This window comes from Nilaparvata lugens, chromosome 9, assembly GCF_014356525.2.
Source record: "Nilaparvata lugens isolate BPH chromosome 9, ASM1435652v1, whole genome shotgun sequence".
Lineage (NCBI taxonomy): Eukaryota > Metazoa > Arthropoda > Insecta > Hemiptera > Delphacidae > Nilaparvata > Nilaparvata lugens.
In genome coordinates this window covers 29,657,893-29,679,660 of record NC_052512.1, presented here as the reverse complement: position 1 = coordinate 29,679,660, position 21,768 = coordinate 29,657,893, and the positions used below count along the sequence as shown (strand labels likewise).

The 21,768-nt window shown below is 34.8% G+C and overlaps 1 protein-coding gene across 3 annotated transcripts in view; it reads right to left on the bottom strand.

Annotated features, from left to right (window-relative positions):
- The window catches only part of LOC111053290, a 67,311-nt gene that overhangs the window by 33,891 nt on the left and 11,652 nt on the right, over positions 1-21,768 (bottom strand). For all 3 annotated transcript variants that reach the window (XM_039435200.1, XM_039435199.1, XM_039435201.1), the window contains 2 exons: positions 13,833-13,979; positions 9,623-9,791 (listed from right to left, as the gene is read on the bottom strand). In XM_039435200.1, coding sequence (XP_039291134.1) covers positions 9,623-9,791; positions 13,833-13,979 — 316 coding nt within the window. The remainder of the gene's footprint in view (positions 1-9,622; positions 9,792-13,832; positions 13,980-21,768) is intronic.

Sequence of the window (21,768 nt, the reverse complement as noted above, 5' to 3'; positions counted from 1 at the left end):
TGACGATTTTTGAGGGATGACAACTCAAGTGTGCTTCTTACAATAATTGAATCATATAATATACCAAATTGTTCAATTTATAGTGAATTACATAGATTACTCACAAAGTTTTTTTATTTGTAGATTATGTCATTCAAATGATTTCACTTTACTTTTCACACACTCACTTGACCCAATTCTAAAATTTTCTATTACTCGCTCAATCATCACTTGTGGAATTGCTTCAATTTCTCGTTGAATGACTTCCTTTAGTTCTGTGGATTATTGTCTGCTCAATAACGGCGATTTTGTTTATTCACAAATCCCGACAAATGAAAATGTTCCTCGTCACTTGAAAGAATAATGGCATCCTGGTGGACATTTCCGAGAATAATCTCGCAAGCGGCTTTGCAATGTGCCCAATAATTTGCATTAAGCTGTTGAACTAATAATATTATTATCTTATACGGATGGACTTTAAGGTCGGAATGAAGAATTCGTCGTACACTTCGATCAGAAATGGCTAGGGCAACAGCATGTTTCGCTCCTGAACGTCGTGGAGACCGTGTAACAGCTACTCAGGCGTTTTTCAGGCGTTCTCACGGTTCGTTTTCGTCCTGTTGGTTTTGTTGTTAAAGCGGACAACGTGTTCCTGAAATTCTTTACCTACAACAAGATCGTATTCCTACTGGGAACAGGCGCGAATCGATTTGAATTGTTGAAATGTCTGTGACATAAACGCTGTGTTAAAGTAACCGAGTCATTGGGCCATATGAATAAAGTTGAGCATTTGATAATACTTCTAAAATATGGAGCATTTGCTTCATTTTCTATGAATAAACGTGAGCAAAATCTTTTGCTCATGCTCATCAAAAAAAAAGTTTGAGCATTTGCTCAAAAGTAAAAGCTTTTGCTCAAAATTGTATGAATAAACTAGAGCATTTGCTCAACTTTTGAAGCAAATGCTTCAAAAAAGGTGCCCTGCTCTAGTCTAGAGCAGATTATCACCTCTTGCTCATAGTAAAATGGCTCAACTAATTCGTATGAGGAAGAGGAAACTCTACCAGATACGATCACAACCAATAGTTGAGAACTATAAAACTCTTTTTAGATTCAACTATGATACATATCACCATTATCCCTACAAAAGAATTAATACAAAAGATAGCTACCTGTTATATAGATAGCCATCACAAAATAGGAAATAGGTATTTAAGAAGATGAAAGTGTAGACGATTATAAGAATATGCTGAAGATTATTATAGAGATGACATTTTTTCACGCTATTATTTCAAAATTCTAAACTCAACTAACCTAGAACTCTATTCATAAATAGAAAACAGAGCAGACGACGCAAACACAAGCGGTGCACCCTATTTGCATATTTAGCGCTTCCGTGAGCTATAAAAACAAACTAAGGCTACAAAAGCGAATCAGCTGATGAAAAATCTCTAAAATACGTGATCATTTGCTCCAGAGTTCAGGAGCATAAGGTAAGAGTAAAAGGTAAAGCTTATTCATATAAAAATGAGCAAATGCTTTTGCTTCTACCTTTTGCTCATGAGCAAAACCTTATGCTCCATGCTCTTGCTCATGAGCATTTGCTCTGGTTTTATTCATATGGGCCATTATTTTTAAAATAAGCTGCAATCACAATCGCTTGATGTTCACTTGACCACGACATTCTGGCTACTGAAATGGCAACAATAGACCTGTCGATGTACAGCATTCCCGCCTTTTCAATGACAGTGGTTCAAACATAACAATCACTATAAAATCGTCGGATTAATATGCCGGTCCCTGTAGTATAGACTAGCAGGTAAGATCCGCAAGTGAACAATTTTGAAACTTGACAAAATGAAAACTTGACGTAATGAAATCTTGAAGGATTCAAAATAGGCATATAACCATCCCAGGGGAATTGAGAATCTATATGCAAAATTCCAAGTGAATCACTTGAGTAGTTGAGACGTGATGATGCGTCATTCGTGGATTTCCTATCCCATACATGTATAAGCCGATTCTTTCCTTCATTGTACAAGAGTGAGTCATTCTATGTATGAAAACCCTCCAATAAGATTGGAACTATTTTAGATATAATACTGTAATTTTCATGATAAATTATTGGTCAAATACTCTACCTTTTTACGTTCAACTGGATTTAAACCCTTCATAAGGAGGTGACGTAGGGGTTGTAAGTGGAATATTTTGAATGTAAACACCCATTGTGTGGTACATCATCTTAAAGGCCTTTCAAAAACAAGGAAGATGACATAAATAAAAAATCTCTATGATACTTGGTCCAAAATGGTAGCTGATTGAATTTTATCAATCACTAGCTGGCCCGGCGAACTTCGTACCGACAAATAGTTAATACATCTCATGAAAAAAACTTTAGCTAGATATACACCAGAGGAGGGGCGATGCGGCATTTTGCATCCAGGTGCTTCTCGCTTATTGGTTTAAATGGAAGAACTCACACACACTGAATCGGGTATGGCATGGAACCTCCATAAGACCAAAACTTTGTATCACCAGCCGCGCCTCCTCAGGTATGCTTAGCCTTAGCTTAATCTGATGCACTATATTTTTATTAAAATTATCCACCAATCAGTATTATACTTTATTATTTATATCTCAATATGGACTTTCTTTGTGCAGCAGTTTGTATTTTAGTTATAGTTGAATGCAGCTTGCTGGGTAATTGAATGGCATATCTCCTTGCTGCTGATTTTCCCGTGCATATTCTAAATTTACAGCATTTCGAGTTCTGTGACCCAAGTTTGGACGTCGTTCGTATCGCGGCATTATTACAGATTTGAAATAATCGGTCAAGTCATTTTTGAGAAAATCGTGAAAAACACGGTTTTTAGGTAATTATCCGCCATTTTTCTCAAGAATATTACGGAGCTCCTGCAATTTTCCCAGTAATGAGACTCATGTCAGTTGATAGGGCTTATGAATATAATCCATGGTATATAACAATACATCCAATCTTATAAATTTATCCATGGTATAAATTTGAAGGAAATCGTTAAAACCGTTTTCGAGAAAACCGTGAAAAACATGGTTTTTTTAGTAAATATCCGCCATTTTTTCCGCCATTTTGAATTCAATTCCATTGAATTTCTTATTGGCGGATCCTCATGGTATAAGGACCTTAAGTTTAAAATTTCAAGTCAATCGGTTGATTAGGAATGGAGTTATTGTGTTCACAGACATACACACATTCACACATACACACATACACACATACACACATACACACACACACACACACACACCACACACACACACACACACACACACACACACACACACACACACACCACACACACACACACACACACACACACACACACACTCAAAAATCATGTTTTTGGACTCGAGGGACCTTGAAACGTATAGAAAACTTGAAATAAGGGTACCTTAATTTTTTTGGAAAGTAATACTTTCCTTATTTATTGCAATAGGGCAAGGAAAGTAAAAATAGTCATCCGCAACGAACCTGAATGATTTGCTAATAACCGTGAAATTAGAGATTAATCACTTTGGCTCTTCACATTGTTGATTCTTGGACCCAGCAACTTTTCGATTTTTTCAACAAAGAATATTATTATTTTTGGTTGTAGAAACAAAACACAAACTTCTATGGACTCAGTGAGTCGAGTAGATTGTTATAATATTTCAAAAAAATTAAATATCTTGAAATTAACGATTGGATTTTTTACTTTCCTTGCCCTATTACCATAGGTAAGGAAATTATTGTTTTCTAAAAAAAATTAAGGTGCCCTAATTTCAAGTTTTCTATACCTTTCAAGGTCCCCTGAGTCCTAAAACATTATTTTTGAGTGTTGGTCTGTGTGCGGATGTGTGGATGTGTGTGTGTGTGTATGTGTGTATGTCTGTCGACACGATAACTTCATTTCTAATCAACCGATTGACTTGAAATTTTTAACTGAAGGTCCTTATACCATGAGGATTCTACAGTAAGAAATTCAATAGAATTCAATTCAAGATGGCGTGAAAAATGGCGGATAATTACTTGAAAACCATGTTTTTCACGGTTTTCTCGAAAACGGCTCTAACGATTTTCTTCAAATTTATACCATGGATAGCTATTCATAAGCCCTATCGACTGACATGAGTCTCAATTCTGGGAAAATTGCAGGAGCTCCGTAATATTCTTGATAATCACTGAAAAACCATGTTTTCCACGGTTTTCTCGAAAACGGCTCTAACGATTTTCTTCAAATTTGTACCATCCATAAGCCCTATCGACTGACATGATTATCATTTCTGGGAAAATTGCAGGAGCTCCGTTATTCTTAAGAAAAATGGAAGATAATTACTAAAAAAAACCTGTTTTTTACGATTCTCTCAAAAATGACTTGACCGATTATTTCAAATTCATACCCCGTATAGTTATTTATCAGCTCTATCAACTGGCATTAGTCTCCTTCCTGGAAAACTAATGGGGGTCCACCCCATCCTTGAGAAATGGACTTTGTAACCTCCTTCTCGTGCATTAGGTAGGTAGGTAGAGCAGTTCATAAAAAGAACACATAGTCGAGATATTTCATCTGTCGAACTGCTGTTTTGACGACTTTTAAAAAAATATCATCGAATTTCACAATTTACACAAAGGAAAAAGTACTCTGAAAACAATTATATACACATATACAGTAGTGTGATCATAGTTTCAAATATGTTGCTGCCAATCGTCATTATGTTATTCCCCTGAATTATTCTCCTTTAAGAATGGGGCTTACAGTTCAATGAGCAAGGAAAGTTGTGTGAGTGTGCCACACCATATTTTTTGATATAGGGAAACAATAAGCAGGCAATGAAAGGCTAGTGACTCTCCGAAAGATGTGAGAAATCGGTTCCGGCATAGCAACCTTTAATTCCTGTATTAGAAGTGGCTATGGTTCCGGTGACTAAACTCTACCAGTGTGAACGCTTGTATGCAGAAGCATATGCGTCATTATTATTGCTCTCCTCTGAAAATAGGACAGGTTCTATAGGAAAGTCTGAAGACTCACATTTAAATGCGCATGATCCATCTTTTTGGGAACTATCGGCCGACGAAAAATCAACAGTGTGAAGCCAGCCCCATTTTCAAAGGAGAGCAATAGTAATGGCGCATATGCTTCTGCATACAAGCGTTCACACTGGTAGAGTTTAGACACCGGACTCATTCTTCACAACTTTAGGAGGGTCACTAACCTTTGTTTGCCTGCTTATTGTTTCCATATATCAAAAAACTTTAATCGTCAATTTCGAGATATTTAATTTTTTGGAATATTATAATAATATACTCGACTCACTGAGTCCATAGAAGTTTGAGTTTTGTTTCTACTACCAAAAATAATTTTTCTTGGAAGAAAATCGAAAAGTTGCTGGGTCAAAGAATCAACAATGTGGAAACCCAAAGCGATTATTCTCCCATTTCACGGTTATTAGCAAAAAATCATTCCGGTTCGTTTCGGATGACTATTTTCAACCAGTCTGTCTGCACCCTAATATTAGAACTTGACAAACTGAAAACTTGACGTAATATGGAATATTGAAGAATCCAAAATAGGCCTATAACCATCTAATCCTAGGTTTATTGAGAATCTTTAATGCAAAATTTCAAGTGAATCAGTCCAGTATTCAAGCATAAATTTTATTATACAGAACCCGACATAAAAACCTGACGATTTTTGAGGGATGACAACTCAAGTGTGCTTCTTACAATAATTGAATCATATAATATACCAAATTGTTCAATTTATAGTGAATTACATAGATTACTCACAAAGTTTTTTATTTGTAGATTATGTCATTCAAATGATTTCACTTTACTTTTCACACACTCACTTGACCCAATTCTAAAATTTTCTATTACTCGCTCAATCATCACTTGTGGAATTGCTTCAATTTCTCGTTGAATGACTTCCTTTAGTTCTGTGGATTATTGTCTGCTCAATAACGGCGATTTTGTTTATTCACAAATCCCGACAAATGAAAATGTTCCTCGTCACTTGAAAGAATAATGGCATCCTGGTGGACATTTCCGAGAATAATCTCGCAAGCGGCTTTGCAATGTGCCCAATAATTTGCATTAAGTTGTTGAACTAATAATATTATTATCTTTTACGGATGGACTTTAAGGTCGGAATGAAGAATTCGTCGTACACTTCGATCAGAAATGGCTAGGGCAACAGCATGTTTCGCTCCTGAACGTCGTGGAGACCGTGTAACAGCTACTCAGGCGTTTCTCAGGCTTTCTCAAGGTTCGTTTTCGTCCTGTTGGTTTTGTTTTTAAAGCGGACAACGTGTTCCTGAAATTCTTCACCTACAACAAGATCGTATTCCTACTGGGAACAGACGCGTATCGATTTGAATTGTTGAAATGTCTGTGACATAAACGCTGTGTTAAAGTAACCGAGTCATTGGGCCATATGAGTAAAGTTGAGCATTTGATAATACTTCTAAATTATGGAGCATTTGCTTCATTTTCTATGAATAAACGTGAGCAAAATCTTTTGCTCATGCTCATAAAAAAATAGTTTGAGAATTTGCTCAAAAGTAAAAGCTTTTGCTCAAAATTGTATGAATAAACTAGAGCATTTGCTCAACTTTTGAAGCAAATGCTTCAAAAAAGGTGAGTCTAGTCTAGAGCAGATTATCACCTTTTGCTCATAGTAAAATGGCTCAACTAATTCGTATGAGGAAGAGGAAACTCTACCAGATACGATCACAACCAATAGTTGAGAACTATAAAACTCTTTTTAGATTCAACCATGATACATATCACCATTATCCCTACAAAAGAATAAATACAAAAGATAGCTACCTGTTATATAGATAGCCATCACAAAATAGGAAATAGGTATTTAAGAAGATGAAAGTGTAGACGATTATAAGAATATGCTGAAGATTGTTATAGAGATGACATTTTTTCACGCTATTATTTCAAAATTCTAAACTCAACTAACCTAGAACTCTATTCATAAATAGAAAACAGAGCAGACGACGCAAACACAAGCGGTGCACCCTATTTGCATATTTAGCGCTTCCGTGAGCTATAAAAACAAACTAAGGCTACAAAAGCGAATCAGCTGATGAAAAATCTCTAAAATACGTGAGCATTTGCTCCAGAGTTCAGGAGCATAAGGTAAGAGTAAAAGGTAAAGCTTATTCATATAAAAATGAGCAAAAATGCTTTTGCTTCTACCTTTTGCTCATGAGCAAAACCTTATGCTCCATGCTCTTGCTCATGAGCATTTGCTCTGGTTTTATTCATATGGGCCATTATTTTTAAAATAAGCTGCAATCACAATCGCTTGATGTTCACTTGACCACGACATTCTGGCTACTGAAATGGCAACAATAGACCTGTCGATGTACAGCATTCCCGCCTTTTCAATGACAGTGGTTCAAACATAACAATCACTATAAAATCGTCGGATTAATATGCCGGTCCCTGTAGTATAGACTAGCAGGTAAGATCCGCAAGTGAACAATTTTGAAACTTGACAAAATGAAATCTTGACGTAATGAAATCTTGAAGGATTCAAAATAGGCATATAACCATCCCAGGGGAATTGAGAATCTATATGCAAAATTCCAAGTGAATCACTTGAGTAGTTGAGACGTGATGATGCGTCATTCGTGGATTTCCTATCCCATACATGTATAAGCCGATTCTTTCCTTCATTGTACAAGAGTGAGTCATTCTATGTATGAAAACCCTCCAATAAGATTGGAACTATTTTAGATATAATACTGTAATTTTCATGATAAATTATTGGTCAAATACTCTACCTTTTTACGTTCAACTGGATTTAAACCCTTCATAAGGAGGTGACGTAGGGGTTGTAAGTGGAATATTTTGAATGTAAACACCCATTGTGTGGTACATCATCTTAAAGGCCTTTCAAAAACAAGGAAGATGACATAAATAAAAAATCTCTATGATACTTGGTCCAAAATGGTAGCTGATTGAATTTTATCAATCACTAGCTGGCCCGGCGAACTTCGTACCGACAAATAGTTAATACATCTCATGAAAAAAACTTTAGCTAGATATACACCAGAGGAGGGGCGATGCGGCATTTTGCATCCAGGTGCTTCTCGCTTATTGGTTTAAATGGAAGAACTCACACACACTGAATCGGGTATGGCATGGAACCTCCATAAGACCAAAACTTTGTATCACCAGCCGCGCCTCCTCAGGTATGCTTAGCCTTAGCTTAATCTGATGCACTATATTTTTATTAAAATTATCCAACAATCAGTATTATACTTTATTATTTATATCTCAATATGGACTTTCTTTGTGCAGCAGTTTGTATTTTTAGTTATAGTTGAATGCAGCTTGCTGGGTAATTGAATGGCATATCTCCTTGCTGCTGATTTTCCCGTGCATATTCTAAATTTACAGCATTTCGAGTTCTGTGACCCAAGTTTGGACGTCGTTCGTATCGCGGCATTATTACAGATTTGAAATTTTGTGAATTAGTGGAAGAAAATAATTGAAAAACAGATCTACCGACGGCTGTTGGATGACGCAATGATTATAACAGCTGATTTTTATATCTGTGTGTGGCCAGCTCACAAATTCTTCTCCCATAAGGATTACGTGTAAACTTTGAAGGACCGTAGGAAAGAGTCCTGAAGTCGGATTATAAATTTGATGGGCCATAAACCTGGACCTGAACATAACGAAAACAACTAAAAAATCATCAAATTTGGTGCACACATAAAAAAAGCTATTGAACGTCAAAATTTGAGGCTCGATTTTTATTTATATAGATTTCTTCAAACTAGAACTTCAATCAGCTGCCATTTTGGATAAAAGTATCAAAGAACATTTTTATTGATGTCATCTTCCTTTTTTTGAAAGTCCTTTAAGATGATGTACCACACAATGGATGTTTACATTTAAAATATTCGAGAGTAACCTCTACGTCACCTCCTCACGAAGGGTTTAAATCCAGTTGTACGAGTATTCGACCAATAACGTATTCTGGAAATTACAGTATTATATCTAACATTTTAGAAAGAACATTAAAATAATTTACACACAATGGGTGTTTTAAACATTATAAAAATATTCGAGTTACAACCCCTAAATTCAGTTGACAACAGGGTAAACAGCTAGATGAAAATTCGATGAGCGCTACTGAACAAAAATTATTTGTTAGCCGGGAATCGAACTCAGTACCTTCTAATTGCTGGTCAGGAATGCTTACCCTTTCACCAAACTGACAACCTCTGGATAGCAGCGCTCATTTTATACAAAGCCATAGCGACCAGCCAGTCTACATGAAGAAATGAATTGGAAGTTGCGTTTGTTGAAATGGTAATTAATGAATAATTATTATTAAACGATATCCCAATTAAATGCTTTGAATCACCTCGGAGACTTCTGCTAATGCAAATATTGGCAATAGGGAAAACAGCTGGATGGAAATTCGATGAGCGCTACTATAATAAAATTCAATATTGGATGTAAAGACACAATATTTCTATGTAAATTTGGCAAAGGAACAGTTTTGGGCTTTAAACCTATTGTTCCTTTACCAATCATTTATAGTTGAGAATGATATTGTAGCTATCAATGTATAAATAGATAAATAAATATACTCACATTATTTAGAGAGAAACAATTGGATACTTCTATCAAGGGATCAATATTCAAATTAACAATTTTCTTTTTATTCGGGGAACTTTCATCATATATTTTTTTCATGAATGAAACCCGCTCATCAGCTTTGATAGCATCCTGGATTTCCTCACTATCTTTTTGTTCATAGCACCTGTAATCAGCAGATAATGAGAAGAGAATTTTGAATGGATTCCTCCGAAAAAAAGGAGTATAGAAAGTATCACATTTTCAAAAGTAGACTTTTGAAATACTATTTGTGATACCACAAAGCTCTACTGAACAAAACTTTGTAAAGTAAAATCTGGGTAGATAAAAAGCCCTAACGAAACAGTAATAGGTCTGAAAATAAAGTAACTGGCTAATATCGCCAAATAGATAATAACTAAGATTAGATAGCATCAGCTTGTTCTGGCTAAATGGTACAAAAACCTAAAAAGGATTTGAAGGAATTTTATTGCTCATAAATAGATTATTATATAAAATATTTGAAGATTGAGGTTATGTACATGTATTCACGGATCGGTGACCTAGAGATCGATCAAACCGAGAAACGTAGAATCTGACCAAACCCTTGGCAGAGCTTTATTGCAATCAGATGGTGTGCAATGTGAAAAAACACCTGATCACGTGGCTAATTATTAAGTAGCATGGAATTAATATTAATGTATAGAATATTAGCTAGCATGTAAAGAGCATAAATAAAAAACCAAATAAAAATAATTTAATGTATTCAGGAAATAAGAGGTACCAGGCGCATGAATACCGAATAAAATTTGCATGCACCAATAGTAAAACGGCAGTTAATAGGCGGCAATTGTAGGCCAATTCAAAAATATTATATATATTTCTATAAATGTTCGGAATCTATGTTGAATTGTTATATAGTCTATGTTATCGATATGGCTCGAAAGCAAAGAAATTATAATCATACAATCTAAAATATTTTGGTATTTTTTGTAAGATCTATTTGAACCTAAATGGTGGAGGACTAAGATATTTAAATTTTATGCTAATTTGAAAGTCGGAAATAGGATCTGTAAAACTTGAGAAAGGAGAACCAGCACTCGCCAGCCAAATGCCACCATAAGAGGACCCCAAATATTTTAGAGCGTAGTACCTACTAATGATTTTGTAAAAGTTAAAGTTAAAGTAAATTATTAAATTTCTTAAAAGACTTCGTGATGCTATTGTGAAGCAGAAGTCATTTTAATGTTTAAATGTTTAAATGTTTAAATGTTTAAATGTTTAAATGTTTAAATGTTTAAATGTTTAAATGTTTAAATGTTTAAATGTTTAAATGTTTAAATGTTTAAATGTTAAATGTTTAAATGTTTAAATGTTTAAATGTTTAAATGTTTAAATGTTTAAATGTTTAATGTTTAAATGTTTAAATGTTTAAATGTTTAAATGTTTAATGTTTGAATGTTTGAATGTTTAATGTTCAAATGTTCAAATGTTTAAATGTTTAAAGTTTAATGTTTAAATGTTTAAATGTTAAATGTTTAAATGTTTAAATGTTTAAATGTTAAATGTTTAAATGTTAATGTTTAAATGTTTAAATGTTAAATGTTTAAATGTTTAAATGTTTAAATGTTTAAATGTTTAAATGTTTAAATGTTTAAATGTTTAAATGTTTAATTGTTTAAATGTTTAAAGTTTAAATGTTTAAATGTTTAAATGTTTAAATGTTTAAATGTTTAAAGTTTAATGTTTAAATGTTAATGTTTAAATGTTTAAATGTTTAAATGTTTAAATGTTTATAAGTTGCGCATTTACGGCAAAACGCGGTAATAGAATTTCATGAAATTTGACAGGTATGTTACTTTTTCAATTGCTCGCCGACGTATATACAGTGTTTTTGGAAATTTTGCATTTCAAGGATAATATAAAGGAAAAAGGAGCCTCCTTCATACGCCAATATTTGAGTAAAAATCAGACTATAGAATTATTCATCATAAATCAGCTGACAAGTATTTCTGTATTTCCATAAGGTCTATAGTTTCAATCAGCTACTTGTGGATGATAATACTGCGTGAGGTCTACTGTTCACAGAACTACTAGTAGTTACTATTACTATAATAATAGTTACTATCGTGATACGAATTTTTCTGATGATGCATTTAGTCCACTATGACCAGGGATGACAATCCCGAGATCCCAGAAATAGACATTCTGATACCTAAAGATCCCGGGTCACGTACTGTGAATCCCGGGATTTTCAGGATACTAATACCAAACTATACAGAGTGAGTCATATATATAGGAACCCATCAATAAGTTGGAGACTATTGTAGATATGATACTGTAACTTTCAGGATATTCAGAGTATTGGTCAAATACTCTACCTTTTGACGAACAACTAGATTTCAACCCCTCATAAGGGGGTGACTTTGGGGTTGTAGATCGAATATTGTAAATGTGAACACTCATTGTGTAGAACATCATTTTAAAGGTCTTTTTAGAACAAGTAAGATGACATCAATAAAAATGTTCCATGACTTACAGATGGAATTGAACAGACAATGCATTTATTCAAATCCTAATTAATATATAATTATCAATTAACGAAAATCCTAAATAAATACTGTAAATCACCCCGAAGACTTCTGCTACTGCAGACATTGAGAACAGGGTTAACAGATAGATGGAAATTCTATGAGAGCTACTATCCAAAAATTAGTTGCCAGCCCGGGAATCGAACACGGTACCTCCCAATTGCTCGTCAGGAATGCTTACCCTTACACCAAACTGACAATCTCTGGATAGCAGCGCTCATTTTATACAAAGCCATAGCGGCCAACCAGTTTACAGATGGAATTAAATAGAGAATGCATTTATTCAAATGCTAATTAATATATAATTATTAATCAACGAAAATCCTAAATAAATGCTGTAATTCCATCTGTAAACTGGTTGGCCGCTATGGCTTCGTATAAAATGAGCGCTGCTATCCAGAGATTGTCAGTTTGGTGTAAGGGTAAGCATTCCTAACTAGCAATTGGGAGGTACCGGGTTCGATTCCCGGGCTGGCAACTAATTTTTGGATAGTAGTTCTCATCGAATTTCCATCTAGCTGTTAACCCTGTTGTCAATGTCTGCAGTAGCAGAAGTCTTCGAGGTGATTCACAGCATTTATTTAGGTTAATTAATAATTATAATAGTTATGTTCTATGATTCTTGTATACAAAATCAGCCGCCATTTTGGATACAAGTATCATAGAACATTTTCATTGATGCAATCTCGCTTATTCTAAAAATACCTTTAAAATTATGTTCTACACAATGGGTGTTTACATTAAAAATATTCGAGTTACAACCCCTAAGGCACCCCTTATGAGTGGTTGAAATTCAGTTGTACGTCAAAAGGTAGAGTATTTGACCAATAACTCATCCTGGAAGCTACAGTATTATATCTACAACAGTCTCCAACTTATCGATGGGTTCCCATACATATGACTTACTCTGTTTATCTAGGTATTAGTAGCCTATCCTGAAAATTCCGGGATTTACAGTTAAATAGCTAAGTTATTGCTTCGTCTGGTCCAATTGCGTGAAGCCAACTGACGTTGACGCACCACACTCAACGCTCGTGTGACGTCATTGACGACGGCCGCAAAAAGTAAGTTGTAACGGACGCACTATGTGCGCTCGTTTGGCCCTAGCTCTACAGAATCTATTTACTATTTTGGACTTTTTGAAGTAAACATGTATTCTAAAGAAATAGAAATAAACGAAAATAAGTTTCTCTTGTTGAATTTTTCATCTCGTGAGATCAGCTGGATGATCCCACACTTTCACTCGTTCACTCTCTTTCATTACGGTATCAACAGACGACAAAATTTCCATCTGTTTTTCCAAGGACATATTTATCCTTTTAATGGCAGGGTTGATCAGGGTGGAGTTATCACAGGGTTGAGACCTAGTGCAATCAGATCTTCATATCATAAACCAACTTTGTTCCAAATTTCGTGAGAATCGTTAGAGCCGTTTTCGAGATTCGGTCACACACATATATATATATCTAATTCTTCTTCTTCTTCTTCTTCTTCTTCTTCTTCTCATTCTTCTTCTTCTTCTTCTTCTTCTTCTCTTCTTCTTCTTCTTCAGAATCAGGATAATCAGAAAATTTTTAAGAGTTCAAACTCTATTGATTCAACTTTGAAAAAATAAATAAATAATATTTTGTACTCACACTATCGGACTAATTTCTCCACATCCCAGATCAAGGTTTGCTCCTGAATTATACGCAATATATAATATATACAAATTTCTATTTTCAAAATGTTCTCTTATTACTGTAGTCTTAGTTGTTATTTTTCCATCTGCTATCTGCTTTTTCCTGTTGAAAAGTTTCTATTAGAAATTCAAAGGTCTTGAAAGAACAATAGATAGCAGTTAAAACTAAGTTTGAATTAATACAGAATTCAACCAAGCTATGGTCACATCTATAGTGATATCCACTTTATAATGGCAGTAGAGGAAGATAGGAGAATAACGCTGCCGATCCTCTGTCTTGTCAATGCCTTCTATAGAGGGTAGCTGATACAGGTTCATTGATGTAATATTTACTGTTCATCCTCCTTTAAAATAATCAATTATATTTCATTTACCAAGAAATTATATTTTTCAATAATTCCATAATGAATTTTCAAGATTAATAAGAAATATTCTGTTAATTAATTATTATTTCTACATGGAGTGATCCGTGGTCTAGTGGATAGAGTGCCTGCGTAGCAGCATAGAAATCCCGGGTTCAAACCCTCTCAATACCAAAAGTTTTTTAACCAGATCACTCCCGTGTTATCGGATGGGCACGTTAAACTGTCGGTGCCGGCTGAAGTATGACAGTCGTAAGGCCCATTGACGGCTTAAATTATATATTCAGGCGGTGGGACCTTCCCGCAAGGGACTCCCCACCAACAAAAGCCATACGAATTAACTTTTACTTTTATTTCTACATTGTTGAAAGATGATTTGGCAACAGAGCAAAGCGAGAAAGAGATAGCGCTATTTGCTCTGTTGAATGATAGACGAGGATAGCAATACCATTGCCAATCAAACTCTACCATTATAACGTGGACCTCACTATAGAGAAGAATGGCACTATCTGCTTTGTTGATTGATAGACAAGGATAGCAACACCAATGCTATCAAATCAAATACTCCCGTTATCACCTGGGCCTAACTGATTTGTGTAGCTATTTCCAACCTTGTAGTACTTTATAAATGATCAAATTTGATTTGTTTTAAAGAGAACAAATCCTTTATTAGTATACATAGACTATAGTGAGGTCCACGTTATAATGACAGTGTTTGATTAGCAATGATATTGCTATCCTTGTCTATCATTCAACAAAGCGGATAGCGCTATCTCTTTCTCGCTTTGCTCTGTTGCCAGATCGTCTCTTAACAATGTAGAATTGATAATTAATTTACAACATATTTCATCTCAATTATGAAAATTCATTATAAAATTATTGAAAAATACTATTTCTTGCTCAATGAAATATGATGGATAATTTTAAACGAGGATGAACAGTAAATATTACATCAATGAACCTGTATCAGCTACCCTCTATAGAAGGCATTGACAAGACAGAGGATCGGCAAAGTTGTTCTCCTATCTTCCTCCACTGCCATTATAACGTGGATCTCATTATAGCTCCACAGCAATCGGTTTCAAACAATGTAGGAATATAATTTGGCTGATTTACAAAATATTTCATCACAATAAAGGAAATTTAAGCTCATAATATTGTATCATTGACGAATAATATATAATAATTGATTAGTTTACTTCAAACAGTGATCAACAGTTCTTATAATAATATAATAATAATAATACTGAAGGGTGATGCCCACATAAGCTCTTAGGCTTGTGCGTTGGTTATGAGTGACAGGGATGATGAGAGATGACGACTACTTTTTAGGTAATCGGGATCGACGTTTTATTGTCTCCTCCGAAAGACGGGATATTACATCAGATATACCAATATCCTCTATAGAAGGCAGTGGCAAGGCAGATAATCAACAACGTTGTTCTCCTATTTTTCTTCACAGCCATTACAGCGTATCAGCCATAACATAGTGTACCTACCCAAATATAAACTATTTATAAATCGTTATAAATTTTCTATGCTTCTGTACTCCACAGCGAAGTTCGGTTTCCAGATATTATTTCTACTTTCCTTGCCCTATTACCATAGGTGAGTACCATTTTACTCATCCAAAAGTGTAAAAGCATCCAATCCACTGATTCTTTCTTCCATGGAAGTCCATTCATACATAAGAGTCCATTCATAATAGTATAACATTTATTGTGGCTGATTTCACATGTCCTAAACTCTACAATCATAAATATTAAAGTGGGATCATTTTAATGTGAATTTACATCGATCTGAATAGAGTTTATTCAATCGCTTTGATTATTGACTACCATTGTATGATTTTTTTCTTTGATCTTAGCTTGAAACCAAAAGCTTAGGGATGAAAATTTGGATGTAAACTAACATGTAACTCAATTAAATTTCTATCTAAATTGACAACTTAAGAATTTATTTGTGATCTATCAGTAGCTATGATTAGTGGGTTTGGACCGGTTTTTTTTGCCCATATTTCTACATCTTTACATCTTTATACTGAGTGAATCTGTATAATTTCCCTTTCTCAGCGAGGGAAAAAATAATTTCCCTTTGAGGGAAAAATTCTCTACTGTCAAATTAAAGTGAATCTGTTACATCTTTATACTGAGTGAATCTGTTACATCTTTATACTGTAAAATTATAAAGTGATTGCAAATTAATACAATTTGGTTTGCTTTCCACCTGACAGTTAAGAAAAATTTCACAAATTTATATTGAAATTTTCTATGTGCTGTACAAACCGCAGGCGTTATTTTTTAAGTGTTTCTCCGAGAATATCTATAGTAAATTTAGTATGAACAAGCATTCCAAAAATGGCTATAGATATCCTCAGACCTATATCACTTGGGGTATCAGCTCTATTGATGTCTTAACAGAGAGAGGTCAATGATCTAAGTTGATCTTTTACATTTTTTATCTGCAATGTCATACAAGCATTTCCAAAGTTCATCGGAATTTGTAACAATAGTTGAGAAATCATTTGCACTACAATAATGTAGATGACCTGTATCTAGTATATCGAGCAGTTCGAAAATCTCAGATAAATTGGAAAATGTACATTTTCTGTTTTTGTTAACGCTAGATCAACATCATCGCCTTGGAATCCTGTTGAAAATTTAATTTTTTTGCAATAGAATCAATTCATTGAATGAAATTGACATCAAGAGGCGAGTTAATTTTTTGAATTTTGCAAAGCTAAAACACTGCATGACCTTGATTGCTATGAACAATAATTGATAAGGTAGGAATGTGCACTTAGCTGTAACAGTTGTGTCTGAGGGGGGCGTATCTCTTGATAAGGTAGGAATGTGCACTTAGCTGTAACAGTTGTGTCTGAGGGGGGCGTATCTCGCGTCCTCACTCAATCAAGTCTACACTGATACTAAACCAAAATGTTCGAGGAAATATCTGAATTAAAAAATTTGTTTACAACATTTCACTACAACAATACATCATAACTTCATCTTCAATTTTAATTAATTTATCTATAGACAAATTGTGTGGACGGTAATAGCACAAATAGTCTTTTATATCGTTCAAATTAACTGTGCTTAGAAAAATGTCTTTCAATTGTTTCGCCAAACTATAATTTTCAGGAGTTGATTTCCTAATTGCACTTTCACACTCATCATACCAGTCTATGCAGTTTTTTAACCTCACTTCCAATTCGTTGTCAGCAGCTAACAACTTTGTCAGATCCATAGTTGTCGAGCGAATGGAGTAAACTATGTGTAGGCGGGCACTATTATAGAGTAATTAAACGGTCTTTCTTCATTAATAATTGTAGACAGACAACACGTGTGAGCTTTATGCAATCTCAGTGCATGCAAGCAATAAACACACTGTAATTCCTTTCCGTTGTAGAAGAATCCATAACGTGCAAAGTTTCTTTTCTGCGCATTCGTATACATCGGTGCCAATTTCATACTTTGCATTCGATTGTTTTCGCACAAGAAATTATTTGTTTGATACATATTTTTAAACAGCAAAGAATTATAATGTTGGGCAGAGAATAAAGCACACCTTCCATCGGGTCTATACTTATGTATCTTACATGCATCATAACACCACGAAGTGGTGAAAAAGCTGAAATCGTGCTTGAGAAAGTCCTCCGGTATGCATCGTACGTTAGAATGCAATCTTCTCAAAAACTTTGCTTTCTCAGTTCCTTTTGTGAAAATTTTCTCATAACCTGCAAGGTAATCACGTATTAATGAGTCACTGTATTCTAAATCTCCATCTTCCCATTTTATTTTATGATAGTTACGTTCCAGCCATGTTACATCGTTATACAATTTTGCGCTCAATTCCATCTTTGCAAATGGTGATTTGAAATGGAATACAGCATAATTATTGCACTCGTCAACGATAGCAAGTTCTTTCACAATAATTTGATTACAAGTTTGTTTAAACCAGTGAAGATCAACCGTAGCAATTTTCGTAGGTGTCTGCTTGTCGTCCACTCCTTTCTGTTCCTCTTCACGTTTCTGTTCCTCCACCTCTGGTGCCCCCTCCTCCTCCTCCTCCTCTCCCGACTTCTGGATTGGTGTACTGCTTCTCCTTGGTTCATAATAGAAACTATCAGATTCAATATCGTAAAGTACCGATGACTGAGTTTGAGCTTTGTCCAAAATATCAGAATCAAGATCACACTGGATACCAATAGAGCGAGTTTGTGGCTTGTCCAAAATATCAGAACACAAAGAATAGGACATGATTCCTGTTCAAAGGTAAAACTGATAATGGCTTACATTTGGCGCAGTACACACCTTATATATAATATTGCATGCAGTGATGCACTCTATCAACAAATTACTGAACTTCTTTCACCATGCTCGTGAGAGGCGTGTACTCGATCACACAATCGCTAATTAAAACGCAATACGCGGAAGTATTTGCAGGTACTGCACTATTAAATTCCATTTCAATACGAACATCTGTCGATGATTTCAAATGACTTGGTTGGTGTGAACAATCTACAACAATCAGCGGTGTTGATTCACAAAACGTTTTAAAATCGATTTCTGTTCCGAGTTCGCTATTGATTGAATGATTATAATACGAGGGTGCGAAATCCAGGAACATCCGGTATAAAACTTCCTTCTTACCTAGCAGATTTTCGTATGGATATACTCTCTATTCAAATATACTTTAACATTGTAAATATTACAGCTGTCAAAATTAGATATTGATTTTTTAATTTTATTCTTTCGATCAGTTTGAAATGCAATTATAATATATTTTGGAGTATCAAAATTCGATGTCGTGCGTACTGACCAAGAATGAACAAGTGAATTTTGCAAATTTGGTAATTCACAAATTTCCCAATGACGGAAACTTATTTCAGTGGAGTGTCGGCATCGAGCAGTCTCAAAAATTTCAATCGCACATGATCTTCTAAAGTAATGTAGGGCATCCGCCATTGGAGCTTAGTAATTTTTACACTAACCTCTGTACCGGTTGCAGACTCGACGCAATTGAGGTCTGAGGGCGACCTCAATAATACAAGCTCTTGTTTCAAGTTTAAAATTATTCTTTGAAAATCTTCAAAAAATGGAAGGATTAATTTCAATGGCACACAGAAAGTGAATTTATTATCTGTTAGCTCATATCCTGCTCTGTCAAAACCAGCTAAATGATATGTGTTTTTATCAGATGCGTTCTTCACAAGAATAGCTTTAATTGTAGAAGTTAAACCAATTAATCTTGATTTGGAAATTTGTTGACCTGCTAATTCGTATCGTATTTCATCAAAAAGGTTGCCCACTATGTTACTGCTTAATTTATAGTCTGCCGCAATGGGCGCACCAGCCGGTTGAGTTGCCTCCCCTGCTACTGTAATCGCAGGCGCTGCCGGTTTTGTGCAGCTAACCGTTCCCTCAATCAATATAAATGATTTGCAAGGTAAAGTGTACACATCCAATGAATTTATTCCTATCCGAGCTTCATCAGAGTTTTTATTTCTTGTCCCGAATAAACTGTATGAGTATGAAATTGGAATTTGGTTATGTCATTATAAAACTGAAGCTCTGTCTCCACATCCAGAATATCACTAATTGCTGCGCCTGACATTTCGCCAATCAACTATAAAACCTAATTTTTCCAATATTCTTGCACTTTTAGCCGATAACGCCCTATTGCTTTTAGTAGATGTTGACGCTATCACGTTCCTTTCTCTAATGACTTGATTGGTCTTATTCGAACGCGGATTAAAAACAAGATATCCCATTACTTTTGTTTTTCACGTATGTGCAGTCTAATTGTAATTGTATCTCCGCGGAAATCAATAAACGATCCGTTCTGGTCTGTCACCTTTACATTAATAGTTTGAATTCGACGTGTTTTCAAAGGTACATAAATAATTGGAGAGGGTACTTCGTTTATTAAATAACCGCTAGGAACCTTTGGCAAAAATTCGTAGATTATATGTTTTTCTTTCCCGTTAAAGTAACTGCCACATGCTAAATTACACTCAACAAGAATACTGTCAATGCTTGCTATGTTAACCAAATGTTTGGAATAATACCATTTATTTGCTTGCAAAACAACATTATCAAAACCGAGTATCTTAGCAATCGAATCAGAACGTGTTAAATCAATAGGCTTATCAGAATAAATTTCAATCTTCATAGTATTTGCATTTGCACATATAATAAGTTTATTCTTCTTCCCATCAATATTCAATTTATTCTTTAAAGATTTTATAATATCTTCAAGTTCATATGCGCCGGTATCCAACATGATTAACTTATCGCCATATTTGAAGCTAGAATTTGTTCCTTTGTTTATGTTTGCAATATTATTGGTACTAGAAAAATTAATCAGTCCAATTTCCCATTCACAATTTTTGTCCAATTCTATAATTTCTTGTAAAGTTCATAGAGGTTACTTGACTTTGATCTTAAGGTAATAACGACCATCTTGTGTGTTCACCACAAACACTTAATTACAACTGATTTGCAAGAAACAATAATGTAAGATGGCCACAAAAATCGCTATTTAATGGCTGCATATGCTCCACATTATAAAATATATTACTCCATTCTTTTTTCAATATTTGTCCAATTCGTATGGCGGTTGTAAATTTCCAATTGGATCAAAATACCATACATTAGAGCCAACTTTCTTATATGCTACCCAATGTGTGCCATCCTTGCTTTCCCTTGCTAAATTCACAATGGCATTTTCGTTTTTTAGAATTTTTTGGGTAATGCATCTAGCATATATATTCCTCTTAGCTGAATCTGTAATAATTTTGACCAATCAATCAAATCATAATTACTCAATTCTCCTTCAATATTCATGCCTCTTCTTCTTCTTCGTCTTTCCTACTCTTCTTTGTTGTTCTACGTTTCTTAACTTGAGGGAATAAACTCACTCCATATGATGGTGGTGGGGCTGGGGTAGAAGTCTGCCACCACTAAGAGGTGGGTAAGGCTTCAAATAATATCCTTTTCCTGCAATATGTTGTTTCAACTGAGCTATAGCTTGCGTCTAATATATTACTATAACTTCTCCTCTCATTCTTCTTCTTCTTCTTCTTTCTCAAAGACCCACCAAACGCCGCTTTAGCTTTCATAACGTTTGTAACAAGACAGCTAAGTGCTTTCTCGGCAAGGGGTGTTTGAGGATTTTTGAAAATGTCCCATGCAGCATTTGCTAGAGCTCTGTCAGCTACCGCTCGAGTTTTATTATCGCTATTTTGAGGTATAGGCTATATCATGTATCTTGCAAGCTCTATCTAATGAATTTATACCTTGATCACCTCTCTTTAACCTTTCATTAACCTTGGTGCCCGGGCCGCAATACTCGTATCCCGGAATATGATATTCTTCTCCCAGGTTATCAATTACCTTATTTAAAATAGTTGATGTCACATTACCTGCCAAACCTGACACACCTTCAAAAACTCTTGCCGCTGAACTCAAGATTCCTCTACCCCGTTCCTCAAACTCTGCTTTTTTCTCCTACATACCATTTTTCATT